At 36.0% G+C, this 18,869-nt stretch overlaps 1 protein-coding gene across 3 annotated transcripts in view; it reads left to right on the forward strand.

Annotated features, from left to right (window-relative positions):
* The window catches only part of LOC149167833 (acetyltransferase At1g77540-like), a 125,920-nt gene that overhangs the window by 7,386 nt on the left and 99,665 nt on the right, over positions 1-18,869 (forward strand). The window contains exon 2 of one of the 3 annotated variants that reach the window (XM_089433182.1): positions 3,119-3,507. The exons of the other annotated variants lie outside the window; for them this stretch is intronic. Within the exon in view, the coding sequence (XP_089289308.1) occupies positions 3,119-3,205 (87 nt within the window). The 3' untranslated portion in view covers positions 3,206-3,507. Of the gene's footprint in view, positions 1-3,118; positions 3,508-18,869 lie in introns of those variants that run through there. 3 annotated transcript variants of the gene reach the window in all.

An 18,869-nucleotide genomic window follows, 5' to 3' on the forward strand; every position in this document is an offset into this window, starting at 1 on the left:
TTGGAAGTATTTGGATTGATCTAACATGTCTAATGCCATCAAGAAGGAGGAGCTTTTGATATTATACATACCCTTGGGGTTTGGGAAACAATTGAGGTCCATTCTAATTGATCATCATCAAGGAGGGCGGCTTTGTAGGAAAGCCCATGTTCCCTAGACAATTGAGATGCATATTTGGGAGATATTGCTCAAGGAGGGTTGTGGATCTTATTTGGGGGGCGATCCCAAGTGCGGATGAAAGCAGTGTCAAAGGAGGATTGGTTGCAGTAGTCTTTAATGCCATCAAGGAGACAATGTGCATGGATGGGCATGAGGGAGGAAAAATCAATGGGTTATTGGAGGGTTTTGGTATCTTGGATCAAGGGGGAAAACTGGAGATTGGAAGATGACTAGAGTCGGTACAAGGTTGAGCATCCAAAGAGGACATGAATGAGAGGGAAAAGCAACTAGGGCATGAATCCTAGTTGTGCGTTTGGAGAACCCTAGGAAAACGACATAGAGGCAACATGATATGTGTATGTGGGTGAAGAGACAACTCTCTTTTATTGTGCAAGCAACTTACAATAAGTGTGACTTATTTATTATTAATTTAAATCTATTCCACACTGTATACAATAATATAACTGTTATATCTATATTCAATCATCATGTTTTTCTTTGACCTTGTGATTGTCGCAGTGTTTGGAAGGTAGTTCTCCTTGAAAAAATGGTGTAACTTTTCCCATTTGATCTTCTTTCCTTGATTTTCTTGTTGCTACGATGGCATTCCCATCATAAAGGTATATGTTTGGTCCTGCTCTAGAAGGCAATTCTTATTTCTGATTGTGGTGTGTAGTCATTGAGTTGTAAATCATTTTTGATGTACATAGGCACTTCTTTAGTTCTTTCCTATATCTGAGGACCTTCCAACATGACCACCAATATTTGCACTAGTCATCCTTTACACCAATATTAAGGAAATCTGTTATTGTTCTTTTAGATCCATTCCATGCATGCCTTGAGGTTCCCACTAGCATGAGGGGATGCAGATTTGTTGCCATCAAATCAGATGATGCATCATATTGAACCTTTTGTTTTTTACCATGCATTCTTTGTGCAGCATCCTCTATCTTGATATATATTTGTCTTTCTTCCTTTGATACCTTAGGGCAAATTGAGATCCCAATGGCTGCCTTATTCTCGTCACTCTCTAATACCCCACAATGATGCCTTCTGACATGGGTAAATGAACTGGTATAAAGTTTTCCTTGATAACAATCATGCTTACATAGAAATTCAGTGGTCCCACCCCCTTCCCCCTTCAAGTTCTGCCACAAACCTCTACAAGGGTGTGAATGAAGTTTTGCCACCTTCGTTGCCACTTCATCCTCTTCCAAACCTTCCTCATCTTCATATAATGGGTCACTATGAAAATGACCATTCTCCTCTTTTTCCCTCTCATGCCTATTCCCCACCAACACCATGAGCATGAAAAATGGAACTATAAACCACAAGAAATCATTTTCCTGAAGTTTTTGATGAACAAACGGCAATAAAATGAGGGAGATGAAAGAATGGGAAAGAGTGGGAGAAGAGGAAAAACCCACAAGCAAACAACACAAGGATGTTCAAGAAGCTATAAAAAATGGGTTTTTGGGATCACCTTTTTAGCTATCTAATTATTTGCAACTATAGATATAATCTTCATTCTCTCCTCCAAACTTTCAGAAGTTTTCCTTTCTTGAAAACCAACAAGAAGACCAAGCTTCCCACTACAAGCTTAAGCACATAAATATGAATGCAATGAGGAAAATGGTAGGGGAGAAGTGCTTTTTGTTTCTTCCTTGACTTTGCCCTAAAGCCTAGACCCCCCTAAGTCCCACCATTAAGAGAAAAATAAAAGAAAACTTCATTTTTCCCCTTTACTGTGAAAGCATTTGGGTAAATTAGGGAGTGCACAGGGAGCATGCTCCTTGGTTCGAGAGCGTCTTAGAGAGTGCCATGCTCCCAATAGTGGCAAGGGGTATGTCAAAGAGCCGTGGAGCATGCTCTTAATTCCAGGGAGTGCACTCCTAGGGGTGCTCCTTGGATGATCTTGCTCAGAGCATGGTTCAGGTTGGGAGTGATTCCTGGGAGCTTGCTCCTAGTAACACTGATATCAATCGATGAAGATAATGATCTTGGCTCAGAGGCAATATTGCCTCTCCTCTTTTTATATCGCTAGAGTGCCCGAGATCTGTGGCTACAAAACATACTTCATTGAGTATTATTGTGTCTGATCTTGGCTTCTGTCAGCAGTCCACTGTGCAACAAATGCTGTTGGATGTTCTCTGTTCAGCTGCATTTCTTGTCTTCTTTTTAACTGAAATGTTCTTGATCCTGCAAACTCTGCATTTTTTTCAATTAATTCATTATAGAGTAGCCTACGTATTAGTTTGTGGCTGTCTTCGTTTGGGTTTTGAGCATAAACAGGCTGGTCCATGCGTATTTGTCATCCTTTTGTTTGCTAATATTATATTTTATGCCTTTCAATGTGATTCCCATGGTGGTTGAATGGTTGTATTACGTGAGAAGCACTAGTTCGAAGTACTGTTATGCTACTTCTAGTTAATTAAAAACCAACGGTGAAGCAAAGCAGCTTTAGATGGGAAGACATGGTACACAACTGTTGATAACAGTTGCTATATTTTACTTTGGAAAGGCATGTTTGGTTTTCTATACTATGTCCAAACTTGCATTTTCCTTAGTTTGGCTTTTTCCCGGATGCATCTTGGATTGCTTGTAAATATTATGTGGACTACACATTATTTATATGGATGGAAGACTGCCCACAAAATTGGCCTCCAATATTGCACCCCATATTGTTGTGCTGACTTCTTTATCTTCCCTGACCCTCAATACAGATATGCACACAGACAGGAGATGTGTGAGCATGTGAACAATATGAAAAAGTTATTTTCAGAATCTGGTTTTATCGGGAGTTTAGCATCTATGTTGCATTTTGCTTGTCTTACATGTTAATGGAAGGTTTGTATTGTACTGGACATTCTGAGAGGGTGGAATTTATTGTGAAGTTTACATGGTTTATTTTGGTTTTAAGTGTTAAATTTTCATTAGTGGCATTGTCTATTACTTGCAGGAGACTTTTCTTCCACGTAACCCTGCAATAAAGGCTTTAGTGAATCCACAATACTTGAACGTTGAAATTACTACCAAAGATAGTTAAAGGTTCTTGGTAAACAGCAGCTCATAAATAAATAAATAAGAACCCTTGGGTTTGGGTGGAAAGGAATGAGTAGAAGACTCTTGTTATGCCCTCACTTCCATGTTTTATTTCCGTGCCTTACTTGTAAACACCCCTTTTCTTTCTTACCTGAGTTTTTTTTGTATAAATAAGATTTATGGTTTTTTTCTCGCAGAATTTTTTTTAGACATTTACTAAAAGATTTAAGGGATAGGGATATTTCCTCATATTTATGGATGGTATTTTTGTAAACTTATTAATATAAATTATTGTGTTTCACTTCAGGAATTCAAACTGAGCATCTGTTAATACAGAAGTAGCCTAATATTTAACATTGATAAAAATTTAATTGAACTAATCTCTAACACAGACAGAAGCAGCAGCATTGATATCAATTAATTAACTAATCTTTTGAGTTATTAAAAATCTATTATCTAAACTTATTTTTATAACTATTATTTTAATTGCAGATGATTGTGATGTGATTAATGTTTTTTGGGAAATTATTCAAACATATCTTTTGAGTTATTAAAAATCTATTATCTAAACTTATTTTTATAACTATTATTTTAATTGCAGATGATTGTGATGTGATTAATGTTTTTTGGGAAATTATTCAAACATTTATTATTATGGAATAGATCAAGAGTTTAAATCGCATGCTAAATTCTTATTAGGATTTATATTGAATTCAATGGTGTGCATAAACCCTCTATACGTAATCTCTCACACAGATGCCTGAACACACATTATTTTATGATTTATTTTTGGTTATTTTACCACATTGTTTTATTGTATTAAATTAATTTAAAATTCAAGTGTTTTGACAAAAGAAAGGATTCATAAATATTCATTTCTGTGTGGTGATTTGGATTAATCTAGCTGAGGCAAAATCACTCCTGGTTCAAGCAACATGTTATTCCTTTGCTTACCTATATCATAGTGGCATTCTGGTTTTCCAATTAGTGCAAAGCTCTGCACTTCATCATCTTTTGGTTTACTGTTAAGCTTTATGATCTGATGGAATATATAATTTTTTATTAAGCCATAATTTAAACCATGTGGCCTGTAATGTGAGATAAGTTCTTTTAAAACTATTTATTCTGTGTTAATGGACTTTGAGACGAATGCCCATGAAAAATAACATTTCGATTTCATTGGTTCACTTACACAATTATGTTTCAACATTGTGCACTACAGTACGTATTGTAGTTAAATTGCCAATATCTCCCTCATATATATATATATATTCTTTACTTGTTTCTAATAGTTTAGAGTAAGCCTTCTTCATTTAAAAAAATAAAACAATTTTTTTTAAATGCCTCTATTAGTGTGGAGTTGTATGGTTATAAGATGTAAATGATTTAATAAAGCAATACAAAAACTAAATATACTACTACTTATTTGATTCGGAAAATCAACCAATTATAATCTAATAAATATACTATTACTTACTTGATTGGAAAATCAACCAATTATAATCCAATAAGCAATTGATACTTGCCTTCGGTTATGGAAAAAATGAGGGAACGAAAGTAACGACTAAAGAATCATGGAGTAGATTCAATCCTCTTGGCCTTGGTTGATTATATTTCATTTCGTTTGAGCTTGATGCTTATTCCAAGTAAAGAATAAAGAACTATACAGATAGAAACAAATCATGGAGTAGATTCAATTCTCTTGGCCTTGGTTGATTATATTTCCTTTCCTTTGAGCTTGATGCTTTTTTCAAGTAAAGGATAAAAAACTATGCAAATAAAAACATAATCCTGATTTCCTTTCCTTTGAGCTTGATGCTTATTTCAAGTAAAGAATAAAGAACTATGCAGATAGAAACATAATCCCGATCCCGAGTGTTGGTTAAAATTACACAAATGAGATTATTTTAAATACAGAAAATTGAATGTTTTATTATTATTATTATTATTTTGCAATTAATAACTTGCAAAGTTTTATTGTAAATAGCATGGAAGTTGTAATCTTAACCATTTGAAAAATTAAGTATTTAGTCTAGAGATAACATAAGGTATTAAGATTTAGAAGAATAAGAATATAAAAGATGTAAAGGAAAAACCATCTACGACAAATGGTTTAAACAATATTGATTTAAGATTTTATTAAAGGAAAATTTCAATGCTTTCTTTGCCCTCTATATTTTAGAAATTAATTGTGCATGCTTTAATTCATTTTAAATTATTTAGGAAGAAACAAGGGGATAGGTGCATATCAAATGCCTTCTTAATGCTATCAAATTTTCCAAAATATAGTTTTAAGAGAAATGAAAAAAATGACATTCAATAAAAACATCTATTTCATTTTCTTTTGAGGGTATCAATTAGCCATTAAGGATCTTAGGTTGCAAGAAACAATTCTTTTTATGGCCTTGAGATGAAATTTTCATGAATTCTACATGAACTAAGAAATCACACTAACAACAAAGAAAATATTGTTGGAAAATCAGAAAGATTTTCTTTATGTTGATAATTACTTGTGATATTTTTATGTTCTTATTAACTTTCTTGTGTTCTTCTTTTAACTTAGTTCATCAAGCAATTACCAAAACCATAACACAAAGATCAAAGACACTAGATGTATGCAGACAACTAGGGCAAAACCCCTATCTAGGGGAAACCCAGTCAACAACTATTCCGTTTAGTTTCACGAAATGATCCAAAACTCCTTGACCTAGACACAAACTTCCTCCAAACACCAAGTCAATCCTTCATTTCTTTTGCAGATGATAGTCTTCCAGCAACAACTTCGACCTAACACTTCAATCTAGTAGCAACAGACTTTCAACTTCCCCAACAACAGAACTTCGACCTTTCCATTAGTAGAAATTTGACCCAACAAATTCAGAACTTCAACCCAACATAACTTCAACCCAACAACAAAACTTCGACCTTCCTAGCAGTAGAATTTCAATCCAGTAAATAGCTCAGTAAATCCACACGTGAGAGGGAGACAATCCAAAAGCTTCTATTTTTCTTCTCCAGCAAATCTCCTCCTTTTGCAACTTCACACTTTTTTTGCTACCTCTTCTTGATATTGAACTTGTGTGTGAGTGTGTTTTCCAAATTAATCAAACTGCTTGTATATTTACCATTTTCTAGAGTTCGAATTACTCTTATGTAGGTTGACTTGATCAGGTAAGGGCCGACTTGGTGTGGAGGTGACAAATGATTCATTTTACTTAATAATAATTCTTTTTACATGATTCAAAAGCCTAAGAAGGGCCTCTTTAAATGGAAAATGACTCTAATGACTCAAGACACAACTTAGAAGTCCTCAATGGGGACTTTGACCTAAAACATGATGACCCAAGCATGAAACCTATGCTTTAATAAGTCATAATAATAATTTTTTTCTTTCTTTCTTTTGATAAATACAATTATGAAGATCGAACCTAGTTATGTTCTTCAACACTCCCTCTTTTTTTTTTGGTTTAACTAGAACAGTTAATATTTTATAGATCAACGGTTGGGCCGTAGCCTAATCAACCGACATTACAAGGAGGCTTAAGTTCAATAAACCTTTCTACGCCTATCATTCTTTCCTTCAAAGTTTTGAGACTTGAAGGAACTTCGCATCGGCGATTGAAGTTTACAAAGTGGCGCCTTAAGACACAAAAGGGTGCGATTTGCGAACCCCGAACAATCGCATCGGAGAAGAGCTGTCGGCGGTGTCGGAACAAAGACCAATTCTTTTAGCGATGTGATCAACCTCTAATGATTAAGGCCCCTAAATACTTATCGAGGCTTTTAAAAATGGATGTATATAAATAACATATAAAACCTTCCATCGGCGCTAATTCCTTATAAACCATTATAAAGGAAATGGCCACAAAACAATCCTTTCCGCCTTAGTACGGTCTTAACTCGCTTTCTGAGGTTCCACCTTTATCGCTATCGGGTATCGACACCTTCGCGGCTCACTTTACAACACTCCTCCTCCACATCCGATATGCGATTGAGTTGTCGGACTTCAAACTTTTTAGACTCGCGCACATAACAACATGAAGAGTTTAGGCACTTACAGTGCCACAAACTAGATTCTTTACCAGGGCAATCTATCTGAGTGAGACTAAGATGGATTAAAGCTTTCAACCTCTCAAGGTACCATTAGGCTTACTTGCTAACCATCAACCCATGGACCTAGGTGCATAATGCAAGGTCAAATCTCTATGACCAACACCACCCTCCCTACTTCAGGAACTAGACATCAACACACAGGCTGACCAGCCGTCCTTCTAGGCATATTACACACAATGCCTCAACACATCAAATCTCTCCCGATCAAACAAATCGGTAACATCGAGCATGCTTCCAAAACTTCGAGAGATTTACCTGAACAATCACAACCCTAATCAGTAACAACCTTTCAAATACTCATAGGTAAACAAAAACCTTTGGGGTTTTCAATCATCTTGATGTTGCTTCACAATTTATCACAGTAGGACTTAGAGGCTTCCCAAATCTTGACAGAAGTTTCCACAATCATACAACTTCCTTTCCTACTTCACATGCAACAACATATTCTTCAACCAGATCTTGCTTTCCTTCTTTCAACAACACCTCAACATTCATTCTCCAATCTCTTCAAGGTATCCATCATGACTATAATATGCCCTCCCTCTCAACTTGGGAGATATACCCTTTCTTTCTATCTATGCTCCCTCTTAACTTAGGGAGATCAACTTCTTTTCCATAGCATTGGAGAATATTTCATGGCTTCATTCCTTATTAAAGTCATCTTGATGATCATCATTCATATAACTTCTTTCATCATGCTTATCAAATAAATCAACTTTACTTACAAATATCTTCTAACATTTTGAAGATTATGTACTTGCACAACTTAGACAACAAGTATGACTAAAATACATATATAGAAGCATGATTTTAACTATATTAGAATCATACAATAATGGAAACATCAGGCTTTAGACACCAAATACCTAAACTTAGTTAGGTTCATAGTCAACAAGAGACACATACTTTTAAATCTCAACTTCTTGTTCAGGCTAGGTTATAACCCCTAGATCGGATCAAAAACTCAATCAAGATATAAGTCTCATTATATCTAGGACCTCAATATTTCTTCCAGAGATATGACACACTCTAATATATTGCAAACCCTAGAAGCAATTAAAACAAGTATATTTCTACAATGCATCCAACAATTTTAGACTTCATATGTTAGACTTCTACTAGATTCCATCTATGAGACACTAAGCCTTAAATGTCAACAATCAAAACCAATCACTACACAATCTAAGGTTACATGACCAACTTCTACTAGGGTTTGTTGTAAACCCTAGATTTTATCATCATAATGGAAACAATATCGCCATATCCTAGAATATCAAACTTCTACTAGGGTTTAGTTACAAACCCTAGAACTTATCAACAAATAGGTTAGCACATATATATATCTAGGATAATCATGCACAAACATATCATAACATATATTGGACAAACCCAAGACACAAATATCAATATATTTAAATTCAGGCATATAACAATCTTGATTAGGCTAGGGTTTTGATCAGACGAACACATATAAACCTAGGGTTTCATTCCTAGGAGCTTACTCTAGATATTATAAGGGTTTCGCTCATAAACCATAATTTTCCAAAACCTCAAGGTCTAGGAATACATTACCATCCAACCCTAAAGGACTAGGGTTTCCATAACAATACTAAAACTTCAAACATGGCATTACTATCTAAACCCCAAATATCAAAAGAATAGTATTTTCTAGGTTTTATCTATAACCCTAAGTAGACTAGGGTTTTCATATTAACATACCCTTAGGTTAAGGTTTTACAGAGAACCTTTTAGGGTTCCACAAACATGATGTTTTTAATGAGGGTAGATTCAATCTAATGATTATTCATCCAAACAAAAATCTCTATGATTCAAAGGTCCTAGACATAACACTTGTTAGTAATGTAGAGAACACAACTTATGATCTAAAACATACCTTTGAGGTGTTTTCTAGACAAACCTTATAGGACATCAATTCCAATGCTTTGTCTTGTGAGATCTTCTCCATAGCCTTTGAGCATATCAACAAGCTTCTTCTAAACAAGGAAAATATAAAAATAAATGTTATTAGCATCTAGTATAAACACATCTAGATAAGAAAATGAAAACCAAGTATGAAAGATAATACAAGGAGTAAGATACTTATCTTTGGAAAAATGGTGAGGGCTCCCTCTTGATCCAATATCGAGGGATACCTATAACTTTAACAAAACAATTCGACAATGTTTTTCCAAATCATGTTAAACCTACAAGTACTAGAAATCAAAGCATAAAGGTAAATAATTCAAAACTTTAGAGTAGAAAGATAGAGTCCCTAACAAATAAGTCTTTGTCTTAATATTCTTCCTTCTTGTTCTTCTTAAGTGGTCCTTCATCAACAACATTTGCATGTTCCCTTTCTCTCTTCTTATTTCTCGAATTCTCAAGACAATCACTTCTATAGTGACCCATCTTGTGACAATTGTAGCATTCAATCTTGGATAGGTCTACCTTGCTTCTAGGTCCTTTAGAATTCTTGAAGGTTCCTTTGTTCTTGTGATGAGCGGAATAGGCATTTGAAACTTTCTCCTCTTCATTCTCTTTGTTGCTTACTAATGAAATTCTGACTTCTTCTTGACTGCATGCATTCCATAATTGTTCGAATGTAACAGTTTCCTTCCAACTGTCGAGACCCGATGAAAAGACATTCCAAGATGTTGGTAATCCTAGAAGTGTAGCGATTACAAGCTCCTTTTCAGGTACTATCTCGTTGATTGCCTCGAGTTCATCTCTGATTCTAGCTATTTTTACAAAGAATGATGCCACAATGTTTTTCTTTGTCATATTTATAGTTCTTAGTTCATTCTTAACACTTGCTATTTAACCAAGATTCTTGATTGTGAATAATTTGGATAATACCTCATACATCTCTTGAGCAAAATCTATGTTGGATATATATGGGATGAGGTTATTCTTTATTCCATCCACCATTAGGGTCATGGCCAATATCTCTGTTTCTCTGAACTTTGCCTTTTCTGCATCACTTGACTCATTTGTAGACTTATTTACTTTTCCTTTAACTAGATCCAAATTTTATTCTTCTCGAGGATGAGATCTATCCTCTTTTTCCATGCCTTGTAATTGGATGCTCCTTCTAAATTATTTCCTCCCTTCATTGAGTTAGACATGCTCTTGAATATAGTAGGCTTGACTTCTTATATGATCCTTTTCCTTGATGACCCTTATTCAAACTTCTTAAATCTCCTTATCTTTCTTTCAATAGATCTTCAGGATGTCTTTTTCTTCTTCACCTTAGCTTTGATACCACATTGGAAAATTAGAAAGGTAGGAAGATTTTCTTTATGTTGATAATTACTTGTGATATTCTTATGTTCTTATTAACTTTCTTGTGTTTTTCTTATAACTTAGTTCATCAAACAATTATCAAAACCATAACACGAAGATCAAAGACACCAAATGTAGGCAGACAACCAGGGGAAATCCTCTATCTAGGGGAAAACCCAGTCAACAACTCTTCCTTTAATAGTTTCACGAAATGATCCAACACTCCTTAACCTAGACACAGACTTCCTCCAATCACCAAGTCAACCCTTCCTTTCTTTTGTAGAAGATAGTCTTCCAACAACAACTTCGACCTAGCACTTCAATCTAGTGGCAGCAGACTTTCGACTTCCCTAGCAACAGAACTTTGACCTTCCCAGCAGCAAAACTTCGACCAGGAAAATTCAAAACTTCTAGCTAGTAGAACTTCGACTCAGCAAAAAAACTTCGACCTTCCCAATAGTAGAATTTCGATCTAGTAAATAGCTCAGTAAATCCACACGTGTGAGAGAGAAACAATCCAAAAGCTTCCTTTTTTCTTCTCCAACAAATCTCCTCCTTTTGCAACTTCACACTTTTTTTGCTGCCTCTTCTTGACATGGAACTTGTGTGTGAGTGTGTCTTCCAAATGAATCGAACTACTTGTATATATACCATTTTCTAGAGTTCAAATTACCCTTATGTAGGCTGACTTGATCAGGTAAGGGCCGACTTGGTGTGGAGGTGACGAATGGCTTATTTTACTCAATAATAATTCTTTTTACATGATTCAAAAGCCCAAGAAGGGTCTCTTTAAATAGAAAATGACTCTAATGACTCAAGACAAAACCTAGAAGTCCTCAATGGGAACTTTGACCTAAAACATGATGACCCAAGCATGAAACTTATGTTTTAATAAGTCATAATAATAATAATAAATTTATTTTTCTTTCTTTTGATAAATACAATTATGAAGACCGAACCTAGTTACATTGTTCAACAAATATCATGTCAATTGTGAGTTGAATTGATAAAGCTATGAACATACTATCAATAATGTATAGCATTAACTTTTAGAGAATCGCACTAAGTTAATTTCACTCCTCATTGGCAAGGTGTAGCAAATGGTTTACAATGTTCCATTATGAACTTTTCTAAAAGGTTTCACACATATTGAGGTTGAGAAATAAGATATCATAATCCATTCACAAGACTTGGATGCTAAAAAAAATGCAATTAGACCAAGGTTAGTCATTTCAAATGTATCTACTAATTGTTTCATCAAACTCAAAATCAAATCAACTTTGTTTCCAGTAATGATCAACTCATTGATATGCAATGTAATAATCAATCTTTCACCATCAACATGTAATATATATACATTGTGATTTGTTTCATAGTGTTCGAAATTGAGATCAAGGAAAAATGATTAATCTTCTAATATGATGCCCTTAGACCTTTTTCGTAATATGCAAGGATTTTTTTCAATTGATAAACAAGACTACCATCATTTTCAAATCAAGGGAGTTGCTCCATATAAATCTCTTTAAATAGATCACCATATCGACAAGTAATTTTGAAATCAATACGATGTTCCTCCCATCCAAATATGAACAAGTGAATGAATCAATGCAGCATAGTTCATGTTTGCAATAGGGGAAAGGGTTTCTATATAGTCAATGCTTCTTGTTTCGAAAAACCTTTTGCTACAAAACAAGTCTTGTGTCTTTCAATACTACTTTCAAAGGTAAATTTGGTCTTTTAGACACATTGATACTTCACAACATTCTTTCCTTACAATTGAAGAATTGATTCTTATGTGTCATTTGTCATCAAGGAATGATATTTATTAGCCATGACTTCTCTCATTCAAGTTGACCATGTGCGTCTACATGTGTTTGTATCACATATGTCTAACACGTGTTATTAGAGAAACACTATTAAATTGTTTTTCACTTCTAGTTTCTTAAGTCATTGATATCTCATGGATCGACTCCAACAACTTCAATTCTCTTGCTTGCTTATCCAAAAAGACAAATCCCCTTTGTTGAAGGTGTTCTTGTACCAAGATTACTATTATTGGATTGAACAAAAGTTCCAAAACTTGTGGTCAACTTTGTCATGGAAGGTTTGTTATGAGTTGGTTTAGGTAAAAAAGTCTACTATTTATTGGACAATCCTATAAATTTGTTTGTGGATCCAAAAGTTTGTAGGATTTCAATAGGATCACTACTCAACATATTGGAAGAGGAACTGAATACAATGACCTCAAAGGTCTATTCATCAAAGGCAAAGTCTCTTTTGCAAATAATATCTTACTTGACAAGGGAAATAACCTATAGGTCTTAAACTCCGTAGAGTACCCCATTATGATACAAGCATGACTCTTCACTTCTAGCTTCTTTCAAGAATTTAACCCCATGTTATGCATCTAAAGACTTCAAGATGATTGATTGAGAGTTTTCTCCCACTCCTTTCTTGATTAGAGACCTATTCTGTATAGCTTTAGTCGATATTATAGCTAACAAATAGTTTGAGTAGTGGATAGCTTTTGCCTGAAACTTAGTTGAGAGAGAGATCTGGAAACATGCCATTTTTATCAAAGATCTCATAGATTTTGCCAAAAACTTAGTTAAAAAAGATTTAACATGAATCAAACAACATGCCATTTCTATTATTATTTTTTTTGCAATGCCATTTCACTGAGTTGTGGAAAGTACAAAACTATGTTAAGTGAGACCATTTGACAACAACTTTCAAAATCTTGGCCTACATATTCTCCTCCATTGTATGATCTTAAACATTTCATAGATTGATTAAATTGTTTCTTAGCCAATGCCTTAAATTCCTTGATCTTTTCAAAGATTTGACTCTTTTTCTTCAAGAGATATGCCCGAGTGTACCTAAAAAAGCCATCAGTGTGGTCAAACACACCTTGCACCAACTGGATGATTTGTTTAGCAAACATAATTCACTATGGAAAAGTTGTAGCCAACTCTTTGCTCTCTAAGTCTTCCCCATTTCAAATATGACCTAGTGATGCTTGCCAAGCATGTACCATTCACATACTCCATTAAGAGAACAACTTTGTGTTATAGAAGCCATGCTATGTTTTGCCATCAGTTCAAAAATTCAGATGCCTAAGTTCATGTTAAATTTTACTCCAGTGGTTGGTTTGGGTTGTGTAGTCAGTCTTGGATCTTTCTTGGGAAAGTCACAAAACTTATAGTCTCTTCATAGGGTTAATAGAACCCTTGACAAACTAATCTACCCAAAATTTAATCTTATTTCTAGTCTGAATTAGCCAGGGTACATACAACAAATTAGCACTTAAACTAAGTCCATAAAACACATTAGTGATCACACCATTCTGACATTTAATCTTGCCACACTCAACAACAATATGTGCATAATTATATTTTGAATAGATTTCTTTTTTCATAGCTTCACCAAATGAAGAAAACAAAGAAGCATATTTAGCCACATGATGGGTTCAACCAAAGTCAATTATCCATTCACTTTGAGAAGTGTGAGAATGCAACAACTAAGGAGCACTAGCTAAAAACATAGTTTTTTTCCTACTTTCTAAAGTTTAGTCCTATAGATTTGTTGATCTTTCAATGGGCACGTCTCTCTCAAGGTTCTTCACTTTCTCCTCTAGGGTGTTGATTTTCTAGCAACAAGCCTTTTCTAGATGTCATAATTTCTTGCAATATTAGCAGGTCTCTGTTAATTTTTGGAATTTGAGGTAGCAACATATAGGTTTTCTTGTCTCTGGATGTCTAAGAGGCTAAGGAACACGAGATATCCAAAACCCAGAAAATGTTTCACAAGATAAGAATAAGAAACACCTTAATTAAATTAGTTAGCCAATAATTTAATTATTTCGTGAGTCTAACTTAGGGAAGTTTGTTAATTAAATTTAATTAATCAAGGTCATTCAATTTTTCTCTAAAGACTTCTATTGATGGGGTCAAAGTGATCTAAGTCATTAATCGAGATTAGATCTTGGTCGTTAGTTGCCCAACAGAAGATTATAAGAGCAAGTTGAGGGCTTGGAGAGAAGCATTAGTGTGATCATTGTGAGCAAGGCAATTCGAGCTACCCAGTTCACAACTTTCAATGAGGGTGCAGTTTGAGCGAGGGAAAGAGCATCAAAGAGAGGGAGCAACAAAGAGTTGGGAGCAAAGGTTAAGAGGAGATTTTCCTCAGTTTTCCAATGCCCGGGAGGCAGGGAAAGAGGAGGCTTATTTGAGCAGTGCAAATTGTCGAAAGAGGTTTGGTAAGCTACCAGAGGTCGGATCAATGCCTGGAAGGTAGAGCGAATTAATTCCAGAGGCAGAGGGAGGCTAGACGACCCAATTAGATGCAGATCCAGGATTGTGCGAATTTAACAGAGCCAACAATGCGTATTCCAAGCAGTAGTGTGAGTTTCCAGTGTGGAGTGCGAGCAAGCCAGAGGAGGTCAAGTTAATTTGCAGGGATTTGGGATCTCTAGTATATTTTTTCCAATGTATTGCTGGAGGATATCTAGTTGGGCATCCAATTGTAATAATTCTCAAATTGCTACATAATAAAATAAACCCTCATCTGTTGCACCAATTTTCCCTCTGAGGTTTTTTTGGGGACGTTTAGTCCAAAATAATAGTATCATTATTTTATGTATGTGTGCATCTGTTTCTCAGTTCCTATTTTATTTGGTGAAGAATTGCAATGCGGTTTATTTGCTATTTATCGTAATAGTAATTACAGAAGACAAATAAACTGTTAAGTTAGGAGAATAATACTCAGTTGTTGTAGTTCAAGGAATTTTCACATGGTATCAGAGCATTGAAGATGAATCAATGGCTCAGAAGAAAAGGAATTAGTTTGTGCATTTTCAGGGGGAGATTTGAAGCACATGTTTCTAGATCTGTGCAGGCCAACTGGGTAGTGCAAGTTGCTATGGCAAGAAAATCGATTTACAATTCAGAGTGAAGGAAAAGTTCAATTTGCCTTAAAGCAATAGTAGCAGGCAGTGTGGTTGCCAAGAAGAGATTCCAGAGAGTCAATCAGTAAATTCACAAAGTAGATCTAGGCACAAAGATTTGCAACAAGGGTTTGCAGTTGAAGATCTGCGCAGGGAAGGAAGAGAAAAACACATAAGCGAAATTCCCAGTTTATTTCTCAAAGGGTTTCCAGTTTTCTAGTTGCAGGAAAAGAGGTTGTGATATCTAGTAGTAGAAGGTCGTAGCAGACTTCTCAGTCTAGTGAGTACAAGTTTCAAGGCTATCATTGCGCGTGCTATATTCCTGAGGACTTTTGGGAGGTAGAGTGAGTTACCTAGTAGAAGCAATAGGTAGTGCGAATTCCGGGAAGGACACCAGAGACAAGAGCGGAAGTAAATCTATGCATTCCAAAGGGAGTGTGTGAGAAGGCTGAGTTTCTAGAAGGAGAAGGAGATTTCCATCGTATAGTTCTACATTTATTTGAGTTTTGCAGAGATGGCCACATCAAGATTCGGAGATTAGGACAGACTTGATGGAGCCTCAAACTTTGGCATCTGGAAGGCCAGGATGCAATTCCTTTTGAACAATCATGGTATGAAGGAGTTCGTGACAACAATTGTAGTTGAACCGACAGACCCTATCCAATATCTTGATTACAAGAAGGATATGACCAAAGCAAAGAGGATTGTCCTAAATGAGGTTCGGTATCACATTGTCTCGCATATTGCCGATAAGAATACAACAAAGGAAATGTGGGGGACTGTTGTGAAGCTATACCAGGGTCCATAAGAGAATCTAAAAATGATTCTCAAGAAGGAGAATCCGAGGACAAGAAAGATGCAGAAGGGTGAGAGCATAAATTCCTATCTCACTAGAATTCTTGGAGTCCGAGATGAACTTGCAGCTGTAGGAGAGAAGCCAACATATAGTGAACTGGTGTGGACAACTCTAAACGAGTTTAGCAAGGAATGTAAAAATTTCGTTCTAGGAATCGATGGATGAGATAAGCTACTAGATTGTGAACACCTGTGGAGTGACTTCACTTAGGAAGAGCTAAGTCTTAGTCTCGTAGATGGCGCTACCAAAAATAGTGGTAAAGGACCGAAGGTGGAGAAGGCAGAAGAGAACGTAGCCCTTGTAGGAAAGGAAAAAGTGAAGAAGGGTCCCAGTGAAGGGCATGGATCAAAGGGAGAGAAGAAGAAGAAAGACATGTCGAAGGTCAAGTGCTTTGGATGTGATGAGTTTGGTCACTATGTCACCCAGTGTTCAAAGAGGAAGAAGGACAAGAAGGGGACTCTGATTGCAGCATCAACAAAGATTGATCACTTGTCTGCCAAATTTGAGGATGAGTTCACTATGTTTGCGACATTATCCTCAGATGGAGGAGTATGTTGCTTTAGTATGCCAGATTGGGCAGGGTCCATGGGAAAAGTAGTAGGAGGTCTAGATCTATTCATGAGGGCTTGATCAATAGATCATATCCAATTGTTGTGTATTCCTCACATGGATCAATACCTTAGCTATGGGAGCCCACATAGTTTAAGTAGCAGGAGGAACAATCATGATACATGAGGTACATGTGTTCAGTGTTAACAGGGCACTATCAAATGCTCAAGAGATTGTTGTAGAGCAAGAACTAGGCGCAGTCAGATTCTCGAGAGACAGTTGCCGAGCCAGAACCAGGCACTGTCAAATACTTGAGAGATAGTGCAGATCCAACATGGTGCAGTCATACACTCAAGGGACAGTTGCGAATCTAGTTGTAGTGACACATGCAATGAATTGTCTAGTTGCAGAGAGCAAGGTGTAGTTCCAACCTAGAGGGAGATCGAGATTCAGAGGGAGTCTAGCTTTAGAGGAAGTTTGGATCTTCAACTTTTGAGGAGATCAGTATACACAGGTATAATGATAGTAGCAACACAGAGGTAGTGTAGAAGTATCAACAATGTGGGATAAGAGTATTCGAAGTAGCATGGTGGACAATGAATATTTTCTTCATAGTGATTTCCAGTGATAAGAATTCAAATAAGGTTGAAGATGTGAAGAAAGGAGGTATTGCATATGTCAGGCAACAACAGTGTGGATCGATTCAACTATAACAAGTTCCCACAGACCAACAGGTCGATGACATACTCACAAAGGCTATAAGGAGAGCCAAGTTCGTCTATTTCAAATAACATATGGGTATAGTGGAGAACACCTTCCTCAGTAAGAGGGAGTCTTAATTTTTGGAATTTGAGGTATTAACAAACAAGTGTTCTAGTCTCTATGATGTCTAAGAGGCTAAGGAACATGAAATATCCAAAACCCAGAAAAGGTTTCACGAGATAAGACTCAGAAACGCCTTAATTAAATTAATTAGCCAATAATTTAATTATTTCCTAAGTCTAACTTAGGGAAGTTGGTTAATTAAAGTTAATTAATTAAGGTAATTCGATTTTTCTCTAGAGACTTCTATTGATGGAGTCAAAGTGATCTAAGCCATTGATCGAGATTAGATCTTGGCTATTGGTTTCCCAACAGAAGATTATAAGAGCAAGTCAAGGGTTTGGAGAGAAGCATTAGTGTGATCATTATGAGCAAGGTAGATCGAGCTACCAGTTCACAGTTTTCAGTGATGGTGTAGTTTGAGCTAGGAAAAGAGCATCAGAGAGAAGTGGCAACAAAGATTTGGGAGCATAGATTCAGAGGACATTTTCCTCAGTTTTCTAGTGTCAAGAAGGTAAGAAGAGGCTGAATAGTTCGTAGAAAAGGTCGATTTGAGTAGTTCGAGTTAGCTAGTCTAGTAGTGTGAGTTGTTGGAAGAGGATTTGATCAGTTGTTGGAGGCCGGATCAATGTTCGGAAGGCAAAGAAAATTCAATCCAGAGGCAGAGGGAGGCTAGACAACTTAGTTGGAGGCAAACCCAGGGTTGTGGGAATTGCACAAAGGCAGTAGTGCGTATTCCAGGCAGCAATGCGAGTTTCCAGTGTGGGGTGTGAGAAGGCCAAATGAGGCCGAGCTTATTCATAGAGGAGATGTGGGATCTCCAATATATTTTGTTAGTGTATTGTCGGAGGATAGCCAGCTGGGCATCCAGTTGTAATAATTCTCAAATTGTTGCATAATAAAATAAGCCCTCATCTATTGCACTGGTTTCCACTTCAAGGTTTTTTCGGGGATGTTTAGTCTAAAATAACGATGTCATTATTTTATGTTTGTGTGCATCTATTTCTCAATTGCTATTTTTTTTCCACAACATATTTTATTTGGTGAAGAATTGTAGTGTGGTTTATTCGCTATTTGTCGTAATAATAATTACAGAAGACA

The sequence above is a fragment of the Pinus tabuliformis genome, chromosome 5_1 (assembly GCF_031772625.1).
Source record: "Pinus tabuliformis cultivar Carrire ecotype Pingquan chromosome 5_1, CPIR1, whole genome shotgun sequence".
In the NCBI taxonomy this organism is placed as follows: Eukaryota; Viridiplantae; Streptophyta; class Pinopsida; order Pinales; family Pinaceae; genus Pinus; species Pinus tabuliformis.